The sequence below is a fragment of the Oculina patagonica genome, chromosome 4 (assembly GCF_052425735.1).
Source record: "Oculina patagonica isolate OP01 chromosome 4, crgOcupat, whole genome shotgun sequence".
NCBI classification, from domain to species: Eukaryota; Metazoa; Cnidaria; class Anthozoa; order Scleractinia; family Oculinidae; genus Oculina; species Oculina patagonica.
In genome coordinates, this window is record NC_135761.1 from 43,976,551 (window position 1) to 44,001,685 (window position 25,135).

Genomic DNA, 25,135 nt, shown 5'->3' on the forward strand with positions numbered 1-25,135 from the left:
AAGACCTTTTTTAAATGTTTTTGTTCGAGTTGAGAAATAAAAAGTGAAACAGCGAGCACACCGGAAGATAGTTCATGGTCAGACGTCTAAGATCGTCTTAACGAACCACGTGTCACTGGTCTAAAGAGGGCCATTTATCAGATAAGACTGGTGTTATAATATTTATTTTCAGCACATCATAAAATTGTGTACGTTTTTGAAAAAGAAAAAAAAGCTGCAATTAATGACCTGCCCAGTGATCCTTATTAACCTTGGCTTAATGCGTTTACATTGTTGTCAAGGTAACTGACGGAAACAAATCAAACAGAAAATAAAAAACGCCATTGTTTTTACTTGAACCAAGTTAAAATGCACGATCTTTGTTGTGAAGGAAAGAGAAAGGAAAAACAGCACGTAGAAATTGTCATGGTTTATTATGACGGTTTGGTAATTGGTCCAGCCATCGATCTAACTCATTTAAATACTCATTTATTTAATTGCTTACTTCATCGTTGTCAAGACAATCACATATACAAACTAAAACAGAGGAAATAGAAATATTATTTAAGGTTTGTTTGTGATGAGTTGGCTGTAAAAGTCTCTACTGATGTCGCCTTGCCATTCATGCAAGACCGATTTAACATCGTGCCAAAAATTCGAGATTAAACAACACGCCAAAGTAATGTCGCACTACAAAAGTATGCCGGCAATTTATTTTGTGTTTATCCTTCCTGGTTTTATCCAGGGTAAGTGATACCTACTTTCCTTAACACTTTTGATATTCATGCATTTCGAAGGCGTCTTAGCTATAATTAGGGCGCGTTTTTTACCCACGATTCCGGAATAAGAATGGTTGGTGTAGATTGCTAGGAATAATTCGGATTGCCTGCACTAAAAAAAACGCCCATTTGGTCGAGCAGAATGGATGGAATTGCTTTCTGTCTATTCCAGGCGCGGTGGCCTAATGGTTAGAGCGCCGGACTCCGGATCGAGCGGTCCGAGTTCGAGCCCCGGCCGGGGTCACTTGTGTTGTGTTCTTGGGCAAGACACTTTACTCTCATAGTGCCTCTCTCCACCCAGGTGTATAAATGGGTACCGGCGACATAATGCTGGGGGGGGGGGGGGGGGGAACCCTGCAATGGACTAGCATCCCATTCAGGGGGAGTAGAAATATTCCTAGCCGCTTAATGCTACGGAAACCGGGATAAGCTCCGGCAGTGTGGGCCGCTTGGCTCGTGGCTTCTCCTTTATTCAGAATAGGAATGCGGAATAGAAAAACGCGCGCATTTCACAATCTGGCCATTCTCATTCCAGAATTGTGAATAAAAAACGCGCCCTTAAAAAGGACCTACGCCGGTTTACTCGACACATGCAAGCCGTCCGGTGTTTTAAATCATGGATCATCCTCAGAAACACCCAGGGGCAGTTAGTGGGGGCGACGGGCAGCCACTCCTAGATCCGGGATAAGCTCCGGCCTGAAGGGCCACAAGGCTCGAACGCTGACTTTACCTTGCCTTCCTCTTCAGTTCGAGTTCCTATGCATGTTATTGCTTGTGGCCCAGCAACTAATTCAACTGTTTACATGTCATGTAAGTAAATGAACCTAAGGAAAGTAGTTCAAACTTAGGTAAAATGACTACAGCAGGTGGATAAATTCAGTGAAGGAATTCCATTTTCAAAATTGTATTCAACACGATGCTGATCTGTGTTTTGACTCAAATTAAATATTTTAATTTACGTGTTTGAATTTCGTTCATGTATGTGAGCATATCACCCAATGACATATCAAACAAGCTAACCGTAACGTACCTCCGAGAGTGCAGTCTCCATTTCACTATTTTTTCCAAAACCTGACAGTCTGTATTCTTTTTAATCTGCTTCAGTTTCTCAAAGTGACCTGGCAAGTCCCAGCCTAGTCATGAAGAACGAGTCTCTGCCTTCAATTGAGTCTGCATCAGTCAGTTCAAGTATGTCTGGTCAGTCAGATATTGGATCGGCGAGTGTCTTGAAGACCCAGGTTGCCAGTGAGAGTAACTTCTCTTCACAAACACAAAGCCCAAACGCGTTTATAACAGCAACGACATCAGCACGTTTGCAAGTTACCATTGCGACTGATTTCTTCTGGCAGACCGAGAGCCCAACTCCATCTTTTACAACAACATCGCCATCAAGTTTGCAAGTGACCAGAGAGAGCGTTTTTGTCTCACAGACCCAAAAACCAACTCCGTCCTTAACAAAGACATCATCGTCAAGCTCACAAGGGGCCATTGAAAGTGATCTCTTCCCACAGACCAAAACGCCAACTCCTTCTTTAAGCGTTTCCACGCAAATGAGTAAGTTCTAAACTTTCCTTCATTCCAAGCCAGTTTAATCGATTTATTTTCTTTCCACATGTAAGCCAACCAGCAAGACAACTAAGATGTTGTTTGTTGCTTGGTCTCAAAATTGTAGTCACACATCATACTTGCCGAATTTAGAAAGAGAACTTTTTAATAATGCATATGTATTACTTTATTCGAATTAAATCATCGTGAGGACAATAAAGTGGAGGCAGGTCTAGAGTGAAAGGTATTATTTTAAGGCTATAAACAGCTGATAAATTTAAATGCTACGATGAAATAATTGAGTCATAACTCTCACGTACATTGTATGTTTTTTTTCTCTGCTGTTTCAGGTTCTTCTCAACAAGTTAGTACGTCGCAGAAAACTTCCCAAACTACGAAGCCGAGTGTGTCCTCGACAAGTCCATCAGCTAGTGTTTCCATGTCCGTCAGTGGAACATTGTCTGCAAGCCAGCCTAAACCTACATCACAAAGTGCCACAGCGAGTCTAAGCCAGAAGGTGTCGGTGTCCTCAAGCGAATCCGCATCAGTCCGTCCAAGTGAATCACAGTCCCACAGTTCAACACCTTCTTTGACGAGAAGTTCCTCAGTAATTACACCATCAAGCAGTAAAAATGGTTCATTGTCTACAAGTCCATCGGAAAGTTCGTTTCCGTCCCCGAGTCCGAACATTTCTGCGTCGAAAAGTGAGTCCATAGGTTAATTACATCAGTCATTTTAATGGTACAAGTATCGAAAAGTTGATAGCATAACACAGCACAGCATTGCATAGCATGACATAACATAGAACTGCACAGCACAGTACAGCAAAGCAGAGCATAGCATTGCATAGCATTGCATGGCATAGCATAGCATAGCAGCCACAGCACACGCACAGCACAGCACAGCACAGCACAGCACAGCACAGCACAGCACAGCACAGCACAGCACAGCACAGCACAGCACAGCACAGCAAAGCAAAGCAAAGCAAAGCAAAGCAAAGCAAAGCAAAGCAAAGCAAAGCAAAACAAAGCAAAAAAAAAATAAATAAATATGTATTTATAGTGGTCATGCACTTAGCTTCATATCTCAACGAGATAGCTAGTTTACAGGCATGCCACTGAAACAGAGGAAACAAATAATTTATAAAAGAACATAACAGGGTTAAAAATCCCAGCATAGCATAGCATAGCATAGCATAGCATAGCATAGCATAGCATAGCATAGCATAGCATAGCATAGCATAGCATAGCATAGCATAGCATAGCATAGCATATTGATTTGTGCTGCCATTTTCTCTCCTTTACCTTAGCTACAATGACTCCTGTGCCATCAACCACAGGTCAGTTACTTCTTTATTTATTACGCACTGTTCAGTCACTGCCTCTTTTAATTGCACACGTTTTTTTTTCTCAGAGATTATTTTTTGTATAATTATTAAGTTTTCCACATAACTGATCTTGACATTCCTTTTTTTCGTTATTAGTTACCACAACAGCATAATCATTTTTTGCATGTCTCAGGGTTGTAAATAGGACTTTTGAAAGTATTCTCCCCTTAGACACTTTGTAAAATTATAAGTCCAGTCTCCCACACTGTTGCCAAGAATTAAGTTAGGCACGTAGGTTTGTGTAGATATCAAAGTCTATAAAGTTCAAGTAATCCAGACCATTTGCCAGAAAAGAAAACTGAATGGAACGATTGTTATTTGAATATTTTTTCTCTTTAATATCCAAGGAGAGCGTCAAAACTCCAACAGAGCGGTAATATAGCTTTCAAAGTTGAGAAATGTAGTAAAATCACGACCTTTTTTACATTACATCGCATACATACATCATCTTATATGCAACATTGCTACGTTTTTTAACTTTAACATACTAGTCTTCAGTCATCTGCAAAATTAGCCATGGTTTGGTTCAAAATGAAACTTAATTGACTGTTTTTACTGTTAGTCTGCAATTGTCTGAAATATTACATGATACTGATATTCATTTGATCCATTCTTTTGATTCAAAGCTATTCCTTATGAGAGCAACATGTATCCGTATGGCCCGCAGTACAATGATGACGAGTTTCGTCTTGAAGACTCTCCTTATTTCTCTTACTACCACTGCTTGAAAATCAATACGGACTGGACTGGATTTCCATTCTTTTCAGAAAGGCATTACAAGTTGCATGTAGGTATCTCTTAATATTGTTAAAAACGATGTTAGTCTGTAAAACCGCGAAAAAATATAGTACAAATTAAAGATGTCAGACTTATTAATAATGACAACTTTCCACTCAAAAAATACCAAAAAAGTAAAGAACAGATGGCACATTTGCTTTCGTTCGATGAAAGTGAATAATATTCCCTTTAGGAGAGAGGTGCAGTTTGCGGGCTCACGCGAGATCAAATATTCCAAGTTCGATTCCTGGTCAGTGTATTTGTATCTGAGTTGTGTTCTTAGGCAAGGCACTTTACTCTCACAATGCCTCTCTGTAAGGGATAAATGGATACTTGCGAATTGTTTGGGCACCATATAGAAAGCTTGGAGGTAGCCTTCCATTAAGGGGGAGTAAGCAATGCTAGTCCATTCATTCTCTACAGAAACGGGGTTACAAAAAATTAAGCGCGGCACTGACAAAGCACCTTGTCTAAAAGTGCTATGCTCTTCCTTTGCCGAACAAAAATTACGTTGTATGATAATTTTCTCAAAATACTTTTTCTTCGATTTACAGATATGTCGCAATGGTATAATCCAAATGAACTATGAATGGAGCTGGTGGTGGCCACGAAAGTTTGGTGCCTACCGGTGGTTTAGAAATATGGCTGTTATGGCACCGTTCTGGGCCACAACTGATATGAACTTTGCCTTTAGAGCCAATCACTCAAAGGTGTATTATCAAGTGTACAAGCAAAGCACGGAAAGCTCCGCCGCGATCCTCAGTATGGCCACAAAGCATGTCCAAAACTACACTGGAAACTTTACCAACTTTAACGCAACTTGGGTTCTTGTTGTGACCTGGGTGAAGCTCTGCCCTTACGTCTACTACCCATATTACTACTACTATCGAAATAACGACGACTTTCAGTTAAACTGCCCCTGGGTAGGAATTTATCTTATTAATCAAAACATAATTCCGTTATTCCTTTGTTTATTATAATTACCTGAAATTGTTGTAGTCTATGTTTATGTAACCCATAACAGCCAGTCCTATTTAAACCTTAAAATGACAGCAATTTAACTTGAACAGCAGAGTTATCTAAACATTGAACACTCACTATTTATCTTCTCTTTTACCTCGAACGAATGTTACCTGAATTTCTTTGTTAAGTACTAGTAACATGTAAAAAGTAACATAAAAAATGGAAAGGACAATCACCATGGCTACATCAAATTTTTGTAAATCAAATTTAACTGAAAACTTGAAGTGTAATTTTCTGTTGCTTTTTTTTATTTTACTTTAATTTGCAGAGTAACACATTTCAAGCTGTTATAATAACAGATGGATTTAACACATTTTTGATGTACAATTACCCTTATGGCGGAATTCAATGGGTGGTTCCAGCGGATCGGTAAGTTTATTTGCTTTGGTCCCATTGTGCTTGTCAAGATTGCTCCTATTTTTGTAAACCAATCAATCCATCCATTCCAGGATTGATTAACCATCCAACCATCCAATTAACAAACTAACCAACTAACCAGCCAACCAACCAAACGACCGACCGACCGACCGACCGACCGACCGACGGACCGACCGACGGACCGACCGACCAAAACCCCTACAGTAGTGAAGCTTTTTGTTAATAGTCTTACAAAAAAGCCTTGTGATAATTGTTAAACTTAAAGCAATACTATTGACTTTTAGGAAGTATTACCGTTACTGGACAAACTACTACGGTCTTCCTGTCGCTGGCTGGAACGCAGGAGATAATGGTCAAAACTATCACAATCACAAAAGGTGAGAGATTTGGGCAAGTTTGTGTTTTTAATTATAACGTGCTATTTTTGTATAAGCATAATACTGCAAATCCATATATGCACAGTAAGTCAGAAAACCGGTCAGAGACCACACCCTATTTATATTTTCGTGTTATCGAGATATTTTTCAGAAGATGTACTATAAGATGACATCGTAGTTTTACAGAAGTGTTCAATATTCTGAAAATGGGGTGACATCTTATCCCACAAGCAATATACCTATATTTTTTTTATTGTATCTTAAAATTAATTGCGTATTTGAATGGCCAGACATGCCTGTACTTATGACACTGCAATAATATTTTACATTTACAATTTTATCTCTTTCTTTTTTGTGGCATACCTGAAAACTAGCTGGTGCGTTTCTGCAGATTTTGCTAGTCATTTTTGCCAAAAATAGCGTAGCGTATGAGCATATAAAAATGATATTGTATTGTATTGCCATGCCGACTTCAAAAATCGTGGATAAATAGTTGACAGATCAAAATTTGTGCAAGGGATGAATGAACAGCTACCGAAAATCTAAGCATCTTAGAGTAAATCCTCTTTTCAAAATAACGAAGAAACCTGAAAGAGGTTATGGCACTCCACCCCCCCCCCCCCCCCCCCCTTCGCTGTACGTCCTTAAAATGTGGCGACACCGCTCTTTTAACGGGCTCTAAAGTTGGCAAGTGGATTTAAAATCAATTTTTCCAATTAACGTTCTAAGACCAGTTTGCACTTCGAGAGCCTTATGATGTACCGCATTTCTACCGTTATGCAAATAGAAAGTAATATAAAGCATCATGGCTGCTGGTGTAAATATGTGAAGTTTGATTTCTCTGTTGTATATTTCAGCTCTGGTACATTTGGAATGTATTACCTCGATGAGAAGAAAGGAAATACGGGGTTGATGGGGAGATACTTTTGGAGGATCGAAAACAGCGATGGGAGAGGAGCACTAGAAAAGTGCTATACATGGGCTGTTCTTAATCAATTCGCCAACTTTCGTTACTGGTATTACCGCCTCATGAAATCGGATTCGCAGATGGCGTGCCCTTGCACTGCCAGGCAGGCATGGTTGGATAGAGGGAGATTCTCGTGGAACTGGCGGTATTCCTGGCCTGAAAGGTGCTTTGAATCCAGGCGTTCCAAGTTGATATATCATCCGTCCACGGGATTAGTAGGTCTACGGTTGAAACAGGAGTGTTGCTACTCCACGCAGTGGCAAGACTGGGGTTCTCTCAAGATTGGTCCACCTGACGGTGGTCACGTGAAAGTGACAGCTTTCTTTTACTGGTTCAACCGCGTGATAACGTTCTACACGGACGAGCAGGCCTATAAATATTGCTGTGTTGACATACCTTGGTGCAATCTGTTTTACTTTTATCGACCATCTGATGACTGCTCGCTTTACATACCTCCACCAAGACGTAAGTTTTACTGAAAATTGCCGTATGTCGTCATGTCATGTCACGTAATGCCAAATCACTTAACATAACGTCATACCCTACGGTTCGTTTGTTGGTTCAATGATGCTTAATCTAAGTCGCACAACCCTATAAAAGAAGTTAGGCCCGTGAAGCAATTTGGAAGATAGGCCTTCCGCAGACTAAACAGTTAGTTATCGATGACTAAGAAACTTTGTGTGTGAGGTGAGTTGTCGACAACTTAACGTTAAATTTGAAGTTGTCGACAGCTAAGCAGTTTCCGTGTATGGAAAGGAAACTTCTTAGTTTTTGACCACTATTAGCTGTCCAGAACTACGCATTTTAACGTTTTTCCAGTGTGTGGGAATGTTTGGCCATAGTTGTCAACAACTATCGTAACTGCGTTGTCACTGGCCAGTGGTTGGAGCATGCGATGTAAATGTTCGCTCCCAAGCTCTCGCAATCCTGACTTAGTTATCGAAAACTTTTACTCCAATGTGTGGAATGCTTGCAACGGACAAAATAAGTTGCCAATGACATTCAGTTTTCCATAACAAATAGTTTTTCGACAACAAAGTAACTACTTTAGTGACCTTGTTGGTATCTATTCAGCATTTCCGTCACTTTTTTAAAACAGCTTGAAGGCCCGTTTACACTGGCGATTTTTGTCGCGCAACTCAATGCAATTTTTGTCGCGCCAAAGTTGCATCGAGTTTCGAACAGGTTCGAAACTCCTGCGACTTGTGGCGATTTTATCGCCGGTAGTTTTGACGTATGCAAACCCGCAGCGATTTCATGGCGATTTTATCGCCGCGATATCTTGCAACTACCGCGCGAGAAAAATTGCATTGAGTTGCGCGACAAAAATCGCCAGTGTTAACGGGCCTTAACAGTCGAGCTTAGTGAAAACTGTACATGTAAAAGCAAAAGTGCTCTCCTCCCTTTTGCGTTTTCCTGAGTTACGTTACAGAAATTCATTTTCAAAGTTTTACATTTCCTTTGTATATACAGCTTGGATCTGGGGTGATCCTCATATCAAGACACTGGATGGAGGGAATTACACGTTCAATGGACTGGGCGAATATGTCATGATTGATGCTCAAAATGGAGCATTCCAGCTACAGGCCAGAACAAAACTTGCTCAGGGAAATTCAACAGTCGCCACTATATTTTCGGCCGGAGCTGCCAAAGAAGAAAATACGAGCACCATTGAAGCCCGAGTCAAGGAAGGAGGTGAGGAGTACATTTAAAATAAATACTATCTTATTATAGGAAATTAACGATACATGTTATAACTCGAATCTCAAAAATTCGCGTTAATTTTATTTATGTAAACATATTTACTATAAACATCTAACTAGAGCTTTTCTTAAATTCGCGTTAATTTTATTACGCGTTAATTTTGTTCGCGTTGTTAAAATGCTTCGTTACTTCTGTTTTGCTCCACGACTTTTTGCTCAACGAGCCCCACAAACCCCTTTACTTTGATATATGAAAAAGGTGGATGGATGGAATAAAGGTTCTGATGCAAAGGTAGTTCCTTTAAAAGAGACGCATACCCAAAAATAACAGTAGGAGTAATATTTAATGGCCGAGACCTTATTAAATGTGAAAAAGAGAAAAAGAAAATGCAAAGTCAGTGCATTTTGATGACGTTCTTTGTTTTTTCTAATTTTTTTTTCCTGGAGAAATTTTAATAATATTTCCTAATTGATTAATACGCAAATGTAGGTTCAAGTTTTTAATTTTTTTTTTATTTATGCTGTGATAAGGTGGACTCGTTGTTCGGATAAACCAGAAAATCTACAATGGCTACAAAAATCTCACAAACCGAACTGTAGAAGTTGAGAGAAATCTCTATGTCTCAAAACCAGAAGAAAACTGTCTACAAGTTTCTTTCCCGTCAACCATGTCGGTGACCTTCTGCGAGAAAAATGGAATGCTGTCGATCGTCGTAAACCCCGCAGAGGTTTACAAGAACGCCACCAAAGGATTGATGGGAACTATGAACGGTAACCCGGATGACGACTTCACATTGCCTGATGAGTCAGTTTTACCATTATCTTCAACATTACGGGAGATTCACTTCGGGTTTGGTGTAAAGTGTAAGTACATTAGCATAAGTAGATTATCTTTATTGGAAGTTTTCTATCATAGGATAGTCGTTCCCCTTTATTAAATTGTTCAAGATAGAGTTTGTTAAAAGACTGGCATTTTACGAACTCCAAAAAGGTAGGGGCACTCTCAAAGTAGTGATCTTAAACGTAGGCTGTCTTTTTCTTTTGCAACACTTAAAATAAAAGATCGACAAGACAACATTAACATGTGGTTTAATATAGACGAGCCTTTGGGTTGATTCATTTCTGTCCAACAAGGAACAAATATTAAGATTAAATTAGTTTAAGATCTAAATTAGCAATATAGATTTTTATCTCATTTTATATAAATGAATTTTTTGCTAGTTTCTATATTGTAAGCGCTTAAGTTTTACTTTGTAACTTTTGATATGCATTTTTATCAAATGATTTTTATTTTGATGATGATGATGATGATGATGATGATGATGATGATGATGATGATGATGATGATGATAGACGTCTGGAGTTTCGTTTCAGGGAAGCTCGTGTGCCCTTGTAAAAAGCAATAGCTCTTCTAGAACATTCAACTCCCCTGTAGATCTACGCTGAATGGATGCAATGTCACCTGTTTTGATGACATATATTTCTCTGTGCTAATTTCGTTGATTTTCTTTCAGGGCAAATCAACCAATCCCAGTCACTGTTTACTTACGCCGCCAATGAGAGCGTGGACACGTTTGCCGACCCTGATTTCGAGCCCATGTTTGCTGATAACATCACGTGGCATAACAACAGTTTAAGAGACGAAGCTCGAAGGCAGTGTGGAGATGACCACGAGTGCCTGTTCGACGTAGCTTCCACCAACGACCTGTCTGTTGGCTTGGCAACAAAAGACATAAGCGTTCAATTGGTCAACGAATCGAACGAACTTAGTAAGTCACGTGAAATACTAGACTAGATACAGTCGAAGCTCTCATAAGCGGACACCCTCGGGACGCGAAAAAAGTGTCCGCAACTGGAGCTGGCCGCTTACGAGAATGGTTCTTGTAAGCGGCCACTAGAGGTGTAGGGGACAGATCGGCCGCTTACGGGAGCTTGCCCAGCTAACATAATGGCAATATGAATATGCATGTTAGTGGTGTTTCGAAATGTAACCGGACGTGGATGACGACAAAACAAACACTGAAATATGGGACTGTTATTACAGTAAAATCATTGTGACGAACGGCGTTGTGAAGTTGATTGATTAATACAAGATACAGAGGTTTTTTATATGATTTTCTTTGCGGTGTCCGCTTACGGGAGCTTAAAAACAAAAAAAAAAGGCTAAGTCGTAATCTCGCAAAGTGTCCGCGGTCGCTTAGGGGAATGTCCGCTTACGAGAATGTAAAAATACAGAGTTTGTTTTTGAGTAAAAACGGCGTTTTCTAATTAACAAGGTGGCCGTAAGTAGAGCTGTCCGCTAACTAGAGTGTCCGTTAAGAGAGCTTAGACTGTATTATAAACAGCTGCAAAGAGAGAAATCAGAAAACTTTCAGATTATTAAGCTGTGAAAACGGAGTGTTTTTTGTTCGAGTTATAGCTTCGTGGCGTGTTTTTTAATTGAGTTATAACGAAAATAAATTTAAAACATTATAGTAATTAGTATGCAAGCACCATTTTTGCAATAAGTAAAAGAGCTTCTACTCTCAATATCATTCTCATTCACTTAAAAGCTCTTTAGATATCACTTGCCAATAATGCTGTTTACCCAGGACATCAGAATTTTCTAAATTCCTTATCTCTGAAAGGAAGCGCCAAATTAAATGGAGGTTTTTGTGTTTTTTTTTTTCTTTTTCTGCGGTCTACATGTGGACATATAGAATATGTGTAACGGACACCTTTTTGGTTTAACAGTTCTAGAATTTTAGTGACGTCAAACCAGTTGTAATGATACAAGAAAATGCGTGCGCCTGCCAGAAACAGGTCAGACTTGCTAAGCAGCATAGACCTGATTTTAAGCTTTCATTTTATATATTTGTCTGGTAAGTTAGATAATTACGTTATTGCCATACGCTTACGTTGTATATTGCATTCACAGACAACTTCCCACCCAAGATAGTAACCGCTTCAAATGTAATAAATGCCACACTTTATGAAACAGTTGAGCTGAATATCACCGCTGTGGATAACGATACGATTACGTTTCGTGTGATGAACAAGCCTGTAGGAGCCACATGGAACCAAAGTGGAAACCTACTTTCCTTTATTTGGAATGTTACCTCATCACAAAAGGTAGGCTGTACTATGACGCTTTGGGAGAAACACAAAAAAAGTCGATTATGCGAGTCATAATAGAACATATTGAATGGTAACTGCTAAGGTGTGTTACACGAAACAACTTGCAACAACGATTTTAATAATATGAAATGAATATATAAAATTTAGATATTTGTACTGCGATGATCCTTCATTTGCTTAAAAGCAAATGAAGGATCATCGCAGTAATGTACTCAACTTAAGCAGTTGAGAAAAGCAAGGCTAAAAAAAATCAGGCTTGAACGGGAATCGAACCCATGACCTCTGCAATACTAGTGCAGCGCTCTAACCAACTTAGCTATCAAGCCAACTGGGAGCTGGTCGCGCGAAAAATCGTTCACCGTGTAACATGGTACCGGGGACGATTTTTTCGCGCAACTTTTGACTCGTTAACATGTTGCGAGTTTTTGAAACCAAGTCAAAAACTTGCAACCCAAGATGACGAATATTTAGAAAGTTGACTCGTGTAACAGGGTCGCCGTCGTTTTTTCGACCTTTCCAGAATTTTTTTTCAACATAGCTTGAACGCGCGCGCGAATTGTTGTGAGTTGGCCGGCGTTGCGCTGAAAATCGTCTTGTGTAACATGCATGTTGCCAAGTACATTTTGTACAATGTTGCGCGAAAAGTTGACTCGTTTAACATACCACGAAAAGTTCACGTTGTGTTGCGCGAAAAATCGTTGTTGCAAGTTGTCTGGTGAAACATCACCTTTAAGAACGGGCAAAACTGAGACAAAATGATGGATAAAGTGTGTCACTCACAAACAACTTTTCTTACAGCATGTGTACTCATGCCTGCCTCCTTACTTATCCTTCAACAAATCCCCGATAATCAACTTGAAAGGACAGACCTATCACGCACCGCACATACGCTGCCAGACTCTCATATCGTTCCACTTTCCCCAGATTTTCCTCATTAATTACTTCTATCCAGGGCAACATCAGTTCCGTGAGTAGCAGCAGCCATACCCGGTCTCAGCACATATATAGCCACCTCCACCTGGAGGATCTTATTAACCCTCACACGTCACTTCTGCTAACTAGCTACTCTGACTCTTGTGGTTTCTTCCTCATGGGTCTCTCCCGTGCAGTAACAAACTGGACCACACCCCGACTGCCCGGCATCCAAAAAGGAAACAGGATGTGAAAGCGGTTTCTGTAGACACCTTTTTGATATATTGACGTATTTGATTGATATTGATTGGCAGATTCGCATGCGCAACTTGCAAAAAGTTCAATTTTTTGGAAAAAATAAAATGGCCTGCGCGGAATCCCTCAAGTTCAGGTTATGGTTTCTTTTTGGCGAAAGAAAATGTCTTGAGTGGCTAACTGGCCACGTGAAAAGTCACTAAGAATTGCAGTAACCTTTTCCTTTTATTGTAGTTCAATTTGACATTCGTCGCTACTGACGACAAAGGCGCAAGTGCCACCTGGAGTCCAACTATTAACATGTGCGCCTGCAACCACGGTGGTCAGTGTGTGCCACCAGAAGAAGGCGACATAGTCAACACTGACAGCAGGTTTGTATACATGGGCTGCGCATGTCAGGGAGGATACACAGGAAGGTTCTGTGACAGTGACATTGATGCCTGCGAGATGAACGGTCAGCCGTGCTATACAGGGGTTACATGCATTGATCTTCCACCGCCAGCCAATGCTAGCGGATATGTATGTGGACCTTGTCCATCCGGATATACAGGAAATGGCGCTCAGTGTGTAGGTGAGTTTACATGAGCACATATTTAATAATATCTGGATTAGGCTGATCAAGCACGAAACTACTAACAACAAGCAGTTTACTAAGGAAATAAATATAAAAAAAATGGTAATTCCTAGATTAATGATCTATAGACAGTTATGTTTAACAAGTCGACCTCCGTAGAAATGTCGTCATAAGATGTTCAAAGTGAAATCACGAGCCGTTAGGCGAGTGGTACATTTCGTAGTAAATTTTCCCGCTGCCTTCTTACAATGGGCTAAATAACGTCTTTTGGAAGACTCGCATCAAGTTGTCAAGTTTTCCGAAGTTTGCCCTGCGCTGCGTTACTGGTTACGTCGTTTCCATGGCTGTACTCTCATCGACCATAACTTTCGACCAATGAGCGGGCAAGAATTTTCTCAGTTATGATATAAATGACAGTGATTTCAAAGGAAAAATGATTGACAATTTTCTCCAACTCTCTTCTTGCCTTGTTATATCTTCTGTTTATAAATTATGGCATGCTTTCGTTTTTGATTCTTTTAATTTTTTTCTTTTACATTTACTCTCTCAGACGTTGATGAATGTCAAAATAAGTCAATGAACAACTGTGAACAACTCTGTATTAACCTGCCGGGATCTTTCTTCTGTGATTGTCACAACGGATTCAAACTGAATGCTGATGGCCATAGCTGTGACGGTATGACATGTGTTGTATTGGATTTGTATTGCCTTGTACACTGCTTATGTGTGATGTTCTTAACCACGGACGTAGAGGTGAGGTTTTTTGGTATCAATCTCCTTTATTTTCGGACTTTCTACGAAAATGGTGAAATCCAAACTGGCGGATTCAAGATGGCGGCTCTAATGACACCATATAACATTACAGCCAACAAAAATAATGTCATCTTGTAAAGTATGTAAAAGAGATTTATACTCAGTGCAAAATAATTTATCTGCGCATTAATTGAATGAAAACATTGCTTGTACGTTCGAAGGTTAAATCGCTCTATCACCGGTCTTATTATTTGTTTTGAATCTCAGAAGATTGTTAATAGTTGATCCGACATTATTCATGTTCCATTTGTGCGTATTCATTTGAAACTCACGACAACTTGTCTTGCCAAAAATAAGCCGATAGCAATGGTGAATTCAAAGGTGCTCAATGAGGGTGGATAGAAGTGAGGATAGCCGCTATTTTGCTGGAAAAAAAGGGAGAAACAGCGAAGACGGCCCCTTTCTTGTTCTTGTAAAGGAATCACCCAGAGCTCCTCTCCTAGATCATACATTGCACATAAGCCTTCATGTTGCAGTCAAACTGACACCAATGGATTTTTTTCAATTCAGTGAAGAACTTTGAAAGGACTTTACACGCTCTGAAAACTAAACATGGAATAATATATATTTTTTTGCCTATAGATATCAACGAATGCCTGCCGTCAAATGACTGCATGCAGAAGTGTACCAACACGGTAGGAAGCTACAACTGTTCATGTGACAAGTTTTTCGAACCCGATCCTGCTGACTGGAAAAAGTGTGTAGGTAGGTTTTTCATGGTAAAGTCTGCATACAAGCTTAGGGGTCCATACAGGCCGGAGTTTATCCCGGTTTCCACGGCATGAAGCGAATTGGAGTATTTATACTCCCCTGAATGGTATGCTAGTTCATCGTTGCCCCCCCCCCCCCCCCCCTTCCCTTCCCACACACAGCATTAAATTCGCCGGTGCCCATTTATAAACCTGGGTGAAGAGAGACACTATGAGAGTAAAATGTTTTGCACAGCGCAGTGCCACGGACTAGATATCTAGCAGCTATTAGGCTACCGCGCCTCCCACGGGTCTTTCATATCTGTGGTTAATTGTTACCTTTTTTACAGTAAGTAACATCATGATGGAGAAAATTAAAATAACTTTTGGAATATTTATAGGTTATGCGTAACATTTCTCTGTGATCTTTATCATAGCTGTTATGTAAGAGCCCCTCCCAGCGGTTTCAAGGAAAAGGGAACATGGCCATAAAATAATAGGGAACAAGGGAACAAAAGGAAAATAAAGAGCTCTGAAAACATGGAAAACAAGCCGCTTCTTCTGATATTTTATGGAACAGGGACAACGAAAGTCGACAAAATACTTTCAGGGAACAAGGGAACACAAGATTACAGTTAAACTGTTCGCTTCTCGGAACAGATATTGTCCGAGGACAAACATCAGACAGTGCATATTTTCGGTTTCTATAAAATGTTACCTAGTTGTATTCTCTATTGTCTAAATAAGATTTTTTTGATATACCCGAGTTTAATTAACCAACTAGAGTCATTACAAAAGAAAGTTACCGGTCTAGCGTTATACCAATTTTGCTTACGAATGGCCCTTCTTTACAGCCACAAACCCTTGTTCTGCTGATCATGGCTGTGGACAGGTTTGCTTCAAAGTAAGCAATAACCAAGCAAATTGCACCTGCATTGCTAATTACGAGCTGCAGAATGATGGAAAGACTTGCAAAGGTACTTCATAACTTAATTTTGTACTGAATAATATAGTTTGTAAAATGGATGAGTTAACATTTTGTGTTAGGACCTGTTGAGGTACGGTTGACTTACCGCTCAAGAAGAGAGTTGCCCGGCTTCTGAGCATATTCCCTGCTATTTTCGTGCTTTGTAACTTTTCGCAGCGTCGTAACTCAATTAGGCTCGATTCCCGCCGCTCTCTTGAGTCCGGTCTTTGCTCCTCCCGGAGAAGAAGTCTCCGAACTTAATTTTTACGACAATAGCAGATGTCAGAATATGCTAAAACAATTATTCTATTCGCGTTTGTTTCGCTACGCGCTCGTTGATTATTTTATCACTTTACATCCTTCGCGTGCCCATGCGATAAGCACTAATTAACAATCTTATTTTCTCGTTTCATTTTCTAAGACATCGATGAATGCGATCCAGCTAATCCTCTCCATCGCTGCAGCCAGATTTGTATAAATACCCCCGGAAGTTACAACTGTTCCTGTCAGAAAGGATTCGAACTGAGCCAAGATGGTTACGAATGTGAAGGTATCTGCCGTTTTATCATTTAATATTGTTTCACGATTTACTGTTAAATGGGTAGTGTCACATTACGTTTTTATTTTATTTTACGTTTTTTTTATGCAAACTATTCTAAAGTCACTAGGATGCACTCACTTACCACCAAAATATCCTTGGAACAACAAAAGAAATAAATAAATAAAATTGTTCAATTTGTGAATAAACTGTTATCAGTAGTTTTCAATTTCTTCCAACTAACAATGTCAAAATTGCAAACTCCACAGTTAGTGAGTTTTCAATAAACACCAACGCTTTAAATGAATTTTCGAGTAGCACTAACTTGGTGACATTGCCCATTTAAATATGGAAACAAAACGACAGTACATGTTTAGCTTGGTAGATAAATTAGCAAGATCTGTCAGTGACACATGTACATGCTAGTCTGAAACTAAAAAAAAAATTCAAGCGCTCTCAATAGGAGAATTTATTTACCAGCATTTAAATACTGTAGTTTATAAAGTGACTCAAGATCAGTAAAACATAGCCAACTGGTCCCAAACCAAATTCCTCTATCATCTTGAAAGTTTCGTAAGAGTTTATGTTATTTTTAATCTATTTTTGAATTTTAAAGACGGCAGTGAATCGATGGACGTAAAGAAGAAAGCCACGTCATGTTGATTGTTTTATTTATTTAACTAGATGTCAATGAATGTCTGGATGAAGACTTGTTCAGCTGTACGGATGAGTTCCACAGGTGTGTCAACACTCGCGGCTCGTACAAGTGTGAATGTGAACAAGGCCTTTACTTTATCGATGGGAAATGCAAAGGTAATAAGAAAAAGATTAGATAGATCTGAATTAGCAGTTTGACTACGAATCATCGATGAGCGAATAGTCGGCGAGGCGCAGCAGAGTTGACTATCGCTCATAGAAAACGAGGGATAGCGGCCTTACTGTTATACTACACACTCTAAATGACTGCAATTCAAAACCCTCAATACACCTAATTGCAATAACGTTGTCATAGAAAAAAGGGAAAAGTCAAATGGGAATTTATTAAGCCCATGCATGAAATTTATTCATACAAATGGCCTCAAATTTATCTCGTTACAGCATAAAAAAAGTGGTCTCAAAGTGTGCAGATAAAAACTCGTGAGTTTTATGTGAATGCTTCCAGTTATGATACTACGCTAAGTAATTCCTATTTACCTCTTTTCTTTTTTATATGACAACTTTATTGCAATTAGGGGTATATAGTTTTAGTTTGGAAATCGATAATATTCTACATTATAAAATATTTTCTTATCCCCTCGATGATGCCGCAAATAGGCAAAAGCTTGGAATTAAAATAATTATCAAGATACATACAGGCCTCACTCGAATCACTGAACTATATAAAGCAAGACGCTACTGAAAGACAACTGGTGACCAACTACTAAATTTAAACTCCAAATTCTTATTTAAAAATCACATTAAATCTTCAATATTCCTTATGTCTCTAAATTTCACTTATCCCTTGAGAAGAAAATCTCCTCCCAAAGATCACCAAAAAATCTACACCCCAAAACAGAGACTCGTGTGATGAGCAGTGAGTTTTTCAATTGCTTAAAACGCGTAGGATATTTGCATTAGATTCAAGTTAAGCGGTGGATAAACGGCCTTCAGGTGTTTCCTCCACCTTAACGTCAGGTTACATCTTTGATATTGGACATCCATGTTATGGTCAATTGACAGCTGTCAAAATATGATATTTGTTGACCAGTATCACATCATATCGCGGGCTCAAGTGTAGAGCTCATTGAGGTCACGTATTCAGCCCGGCACAGTTATCAGATTTGATAACCACGGCCAAAACAAACCATTAGCCAATCAACCCCCAAGTTTGAGCTCATGTGACATGTTATCATGGCAACAGTTCTCATTTTAATATGGCGGCCATTTCAAGAAAGCTTGTTTATACGGCTCTCAGTTAAATGCGATTCAAATTGTACACTAAATTAAAGATAAAAAAGTCTAGATTTGAATTTCCTCTTGGCCGCATGCATTTACGTTTAAATTCTTGTCGAAAATAACAGACAAAGCATATTTAGATTAGGTCATCGAACGCGCGCGGTCTTAGATCTTAGGTCTTAGGTTTCCGGACATCCGGATTTTTTTAGCTTTTATTGTATTCCCCTTGTTTGTAAAATAGTAGTTCTACAAATTGGTTGAGACTTTTGAATTTGTCCAAGTGTACTGGTACACCAATATAACCGTGAATGCCTTTATTTGAAGCAATTTCATCACCAACGCTGCTAATATTTATTAACTAAGACAAGAACGAAACCGATACAAAGGTAGAGAAATAAAAGATGCGTTGTTTATTGAGTTCATACTCAGAATTTCTTCGTCTCAGTGCCTTCGGCGGTCAGCTTGCTTCGATGATCTGTTGAATAAAGAAATATTTGGTTTAATAAGCGTGACAAGATGAAAGAGAAAAATATACAGTCTACCGCAGTCACGCGCTTCGAATTTACATAACAATTGTTCGGAGCCGATATGTTGAAGATTGAAAAGTAGATGTGTATTACTCGCTCTGAAAGCGTGTTGCGCGAAGAATAAGTTGAATAGATCTGTTATTCGTTCTGTAAGCGGATTGCACGAAGGATATATGTTGAACAGATGTGTATTACTCGTTCTGAAAGCGTGTATAACAAACAAAATAAAGCCCGCTCATTACAAATTCAAAGACTTTGTGACTACGTGCCGCGATAACAATTGCTCATAATACTTCGCTAATTTCACTGTCTACCACTAAACGACTGTAGACGGTACCACTTCGCCCTCTAAACATAAGCAGTTAAGAAACAAACGAACGATTTTCTAGATCTGTATGCAAAATGAAAGAGATAAATATACCGTCTACCGCAGTAACGCAGTTCATGATATTACATAACAATTGTTCGAAGGATATGTCCAAGATTGGAAAGTAGATGTGTAGTACTCGTTCTAAAAGCGTGTTGCGCGATGGTTAAGTCGAATAAACAGATAAATGTGTATTACTCGTTCTGTAAGCGGGTTGCGCGAAGGATAGGCCGAACTGAAAGCGTGTTTAACAAACAAAATAATGCCCGCTCAAATTCCATTGCGCATACAGCGGCCATACTCTAAACACTCATAAATTCAAAGACTTTGTGACTGCGTGCCGCGATAGTGTTGCTCATACTTCGCTGATTTCACTGTCAACCACAAAAGGACTACGGACGGTTGCACTATTAAAGCCCTCCAAACATAAGCAGTAAAGAAACAAACGAACGATTTTCTGTATGTGAAAATCAATTATTTAGCCGTTTAAGTCTACTCATTCTATAGAACGTACACTAGAAACACAAACAATTAAACATGGCGGTCAGTAGAGGAATCAGAGAGCAAATCACAAAACCATAGTGCCCTCGTACAATTCTTTGTGCCCTCGGATGAGCAAGCGATAAATCGAAAGAAAAATAACTGAAGAACACAGCATTTTTTCTACGTGTTCCACAAAAATGCGCAACTGACTTAAAATTGACGGCAAAGAATATAAACATATCTGGAATGAACTGTCATCCTCGAGCGATCTCTTCAAATCGTCAAACAAATACCCGCACAACTCACCACCGACGCTCGCCATTTCATGCACATTTGAAGTTCATCTTTCTCTCAAGGTCATCGCGTAGAACTATGGGTAGAACACACGAACACAACCGAAAAATAGACGAACAAACGAGATATCCTCCGAAATCTCACCGAGTTGCGAAATGGCGCCATGTTGTGACGTCACGAGGTTATCAAATCTGATAACTGTGCGGGACTGGTATTCTTTTGAAGTTGAACTCCTAAAACGCTAAGCAGATAATGGTTTTCCATTGCTTTACGGGCTCAACAATTTTTTTATGGCCTATGGCCAGTAAATTCAGATTTAAAAACGGGCGACGTAAATAACCGGGGAGCTCCGCTTTTAGACTTGGCTAAATCTATTTAATATAATTAGGTCTGGAGAAGAATGAGACGGCTCCCGAGCCAGTGCTATCTGAACCGCGTGTACCATCAAAAAAAGAAGAGGAGGAAGCTGTCCAGTTCTTAATTCCGCGTACAAACGAAGTAAGTACAAACAACTGATATACGGAATTTAATTTTACTTTCTTGAGTTTAGCGCTTTCTACAAGTTGCTCGAGATTTCTCAAAAAGTTGCCCGTAATTTCTCAAAAAGTTGCTCAAAAAATGCTCCAAAAATCCTAAAAAAGGTGCTTCTGATAATAAAAGTTGCTCGAAAAATGCTCCAAAAAACCAAAACGCTGCTTTTAATCAAGAGAATTTCTCTAATTATATGCTTATTTCCCATTGAGGGTAAGATTTCTAAGCAGTTTTATGCAATTTTACAGCAAAAAGAGTATCTAAATAACATATTAAGGAGAAAATTTGTTAAATAACAAGGATTTCTTTGACTGAGAAAAAATCGTGAAGATATCGATGACGTCATGTTTGCTGATGAGTTTTGTAATGTTTTAATGCAGAATGAGCCGGAAATTGAAACATCTTCAGATGTTCTTCTGAAGTCTTCGGCAAACTTTGTAAATCTTCGGAAACTTTCGTATTGCCTTTGAACAACACTCGGATAATCTTCGGAGATCTTCGGTCTGGAAATGGCTCAAAAATGCATTAGAGTTACCTCAGACGGCGTAAAGTCTAACGCTAGAGAGTGATGTGCTGAAAAAATATCAATTTTTGTTCACAATTACAAATCTCCTCCAATTTTGATCCCTTGTCATCCAGCGATCACTAAAGAAAACCTGCCTTAGCTATTAAACTGAAACATTAACTCTGAATCCTTACTCCAAGTAAAGATTTATCAGACGAGAATAATTGAGAATAATGAAAAATGGTGGACCGTTACCTTAAATACGGAAATGTGCCAAAGAAAGCCGCAATGGCCATTAGTCCCAAGGCTGTTAAGAAAACTTTTATCAACAAAAGCCTATATTAATATCTTCTTATACAGTTTGAATGGGATTTTGCAAAAGACAAGTCGTTTAAAGAAGAAATGGCGTCTGTTACAACGGATTACTGCACTGAGAACAGGACAAGATGTGCATTAAAAGACGCAAGGCGAAAAAGGTGATTGTTATTAACACATACTGATTCATTTACTGCATCTAGTCTGCTTTAGTGGCACATTGAATGTCTTTAACCTTGAATTAATAGTGTACTTATTTTCATACAAACTAGCCTTGCAATTGACGTCGACTCTATCGATATAAAAGTTTAAATTTTTTGTAGTTCACTTGACGTGGATCAGCTCATACCAAGACTACAATTACAGTCTGAACCGAACCGGACCGAATCGGCTTTTGTTTACATATCCATGGAACCACTGGGAACCGATCCAGACCGGTTCCAAACGGAGCTAAATTTTAAATTATGCTTAAACTATGTCTGGCTCATTCCAATCCACCTTGTTTATAAATTTTGACCTTCTGTACTCCTTTTTGGCTTCATTTTAAATGGCTTCAACGCCTGTAAGGCCAATTTTATGTTCAAAATAATCTACAATAGTTAAGATTAATGCTATATTTTTAATACATTCAGACGTTCCCCCATTTTCGACCTCTACACTGCTGACCAGGTTCACCTACTGCCTGGTTACCCTAGGAACTCGTCCGGATCTCTCCTGGTAGCGTTTTACGTGCAGCAGCCTCTTGGACTATTCATCGGTAATTTCTCGGTCCTGCCTCGAGACACACTGGTCGACATTGTTACAACTCACAAGTCCGTGATTGAGACTGCTATCGGGGCAAACATTTCTAATATAGAAGCCTGGTTCAAACCTACAATAACGCCGACAACCTCACCAACAGCAATAGCAGATAAACCCAGCAGTAACGATTGGAAGTGGATTGCGATTGGTATTGGTGTAGGAGTGGTCGTCATCATCCTGATTATCGCGATCGTGTCTTGGTGGTAAGATATTTTCCCTTTTCATATATCGATTTCCGTCAAGTGCCTCTCTGAAGATGAAAATTACAATTGGAAGAAGAGTGTCACATATGAACCTAGTAAGTGGCACAGCTCACCACGAGTTTATCGTAGCTCAGTGCTTAGAGCGCCGAACCGGTATCTGGGAAGCCATGGGTTCCTTTCCCTTTGGCGACTCAGATTTGTTCTTTGTCCCACGCTCGTGACATATAAACATTTGATCTTTATCAATAGGGTCTGAATGGGGTTACCTTGATAACACTAAACACTTAATTTTTTGGCTCTGTTACATGAAACAGTTTAATTTCAGGCATTTTAACACTAACAGTAAAATATTCACTGTAACAGTACATTTTATCCAGAAAGAAACAAATACGGCTCCAAAAAAGGCCAATATTATTTTGTTTAGTATATGAAGAAGTTTTCGGCCATTTTGCGTCGATTTTCGATTATTTCCGAAGATTTCCAAACGCGCCGAAGATGTCCGAAGACTACAGAAGATTTCCGAGGAGAAATCCGAGAATTTTCTCTAAGTTCATGAGTGACTTTATTACCGATTTTCGAAGAGCAGATAAGAATTTTCAATGCTAAAATACCCTCGAAACAGTTAACAGTATTTCTCCGGAAACAGTAAACATTAAAAAAAATTGGCCAATGTAACAATAAACACTAAAAACTATGGGCAAATAACACTTAACACTAAACCCCATTAAGACCCTCTATCAAGAGTAATGATGTTCAACAGCTGCACAGAGAAGTAATGCAGGAGCATTATTTTTTTAACTTAGCCCCTCCTTTTTCTTTTAGCGTGAAAAGAAAGAAAACAAAACCATCAATAGAGCCCATACCTGATTACTCTTCTCAAGAAGTCATAACTTTGAAGCACTACGACCGATCATCAAGTATGGAGCCTGGAGACCCCCGGGAGAATCCTGCCTTCCAAATGTAAAAGAAACTTGTATGCACAAGCAGTTTCTTTTTAATTAATTACAACGTTTCGTTCTCATATTTAAACTATTTTTTTTTCTGTTCATGTTTCGCTTCGGCCAAAGCTTGTAAATTAGACACAATCAGACAAGAGTAAGAGCATTAGCTAGCACTGTGGAGGTTGCAATATCAGTTTGACGCCGAGTTGTTTATCAGCCTTTGTTATTTACCGCAGGCTCGATACATACTTGAAGCTTGTTTATCTGACCGAGTTTTTTATTCAGTTTATGCCGTTTCGGCCTTAATTGTTGTAGATATTTCCACAACATGAGAGTTAAGTGTGCTTACCGAATCAACTTCTCCTTTTTTCTCTTTTTTTCTAGCAAACTTCCACCGTAAACTGAACGTAAGAACCATAAAAAAAGAACTATAATTGAAATTAGAAATATATATCGCGTAAGACGAACGCCTGATCATGAGATGCATTTTTTTGAGACCGTATCACACCGGTATATCCCGGTTTGAAAGGTTTAGAACAGACATGATACAAATTACTTAATTCCTGACGAATGTGGACAAAAAAGGGAAAAAAGATCCCAATATACAAAGGAAATGAAGAAGTTATATGGAAATCATTAAAAACCGCAAACGCAAAAGTAAACGGGCCAAAAAAATCGGAAATGCGCCAAAAAGTTGCTTAAACTTTGAGTTGTTATCGCCATAGTTAAATAAACAAACTGATGTACTTTGCTTTTGTTAATAAAATAACTTGCTTTGTAAACTTTTCTGGTCTTTATTGAAGTTAATTCCCCAGAAGTGATTTCCATCTAATATTTCCTAACAAGAGGTGTAGCCTGCGTAACAGGCGCACGAGAACATGAGGGCAAGAGTTGGAGGCGAGTTTTTCCAGTGCGAAAAAATGCGCGAGAACGGAGACACTTTCTCACTTTCTTTTTCGTCGCGTGGGTCTCCTCGCTCTCGCGTGCAACTCAAGCTCGCACAGTGTTATAACTCATGCTACTCGCTGTACAACTTCGACAAAACTAGTCCGACAATTATATTTGTGAATGTTTTAAATACCTCTACCCACCCGAAAAATACAGTTTACACCATTCACGTATATCGACCGTAAATGTTTTTGCTTCTTCAGCTATTTTCGGATGTTATTCGGCACATCAATAATTATTTGCTTATAAAAGGAAAAAGGGACAACTAGAAGCACAAATCAGTTAAAAACGGATATTTGTGGCATTCTTAAAGTCCAGCTTCGTTCCTCTTCGTCCCTTGTCACGAAAGGAAAGGGAAAGTAGAGATGGCATGGAAACGAGGTTGGAGAAAAAATGAATGAATACTACAAAGAGTTTGGTCTCACTTTTAATACCTGAATATTCCCTACGCGCCGACAGATATATTTTTTCTTTTGGAGCGTACGCGTTCCACAAGAATTAAATC

At 39.2% G+C, this 25,135-nt stretch overlaps 1 protein-coding gene across 1 annotated transcript; it reads left to right on the forward strand.

The window, feature by feature from the left end:
- Positions 1–1,863: 1,863 nt before the first annotated feature.
- LOC144652477 (mucin-like protein) lies at positions 1,864–23,713 on the forward strand. Its single transcript, XM_078512486.1, has 22 exons — positions 1,864–2,312; positions 2,654–3,007; positions 3,613–3,642; positions 4,317–4,477; positions 5,022–5,390; positions 5,759–5,859; positions 6,153–6,245; positions 7,103–7,677; positions 8,686–8,907; positions 9,447–9,779; positions 10,430–10,684; positions 11,833–12,026; positions 13,434–13,770; positions 14,324–14,449; positions 15,169–15,291; positions 16,130–16,252; positions 16,664–16,792; positions 17,465–17,593; positions 20,775–20,884; positions 21,783–21,898; positions 22,370–22,741; positions 23,564–23,713. The coding sequence occupies exons 1-22, from the start codon at positions 1,898–1,900 to the stop codon at positions 23,703–23,705; spliced, it is 4,809 nt and encodes a 1,602-aa protein (XP_078368612.1). The 5' UTR covers positions 1,864–1,897; the 3' UTR covers positions 23,706–23,713.
- The last annotated feature ends 1,422 nt before the right edge of the window (positions 23,714–25,135 follow it).

Coding starts and splice junctions, on each gene's coding strand:
- LOC144652477 (XM_078512486.1), top strand. CDS start 1,898: ATGAAGAACGAGTCTCTGCCTTCAATTGAGTCTGCATCAGTCAGTTCA. Junction 7,678..8,685: donor TTACATACCTCCACCAAGAC/GTAAGTTTTACT, acceptor TTGTATATACAG/CTTGGATCTGGGGTGATCCT. Junction 9,780..10,429: donor CTTCGGGTTTGGTGTAAAGT/GTAAGTACATTA, acceptor ATTTTCTTTCAG/GGCAAATCAACCAATCCCAG.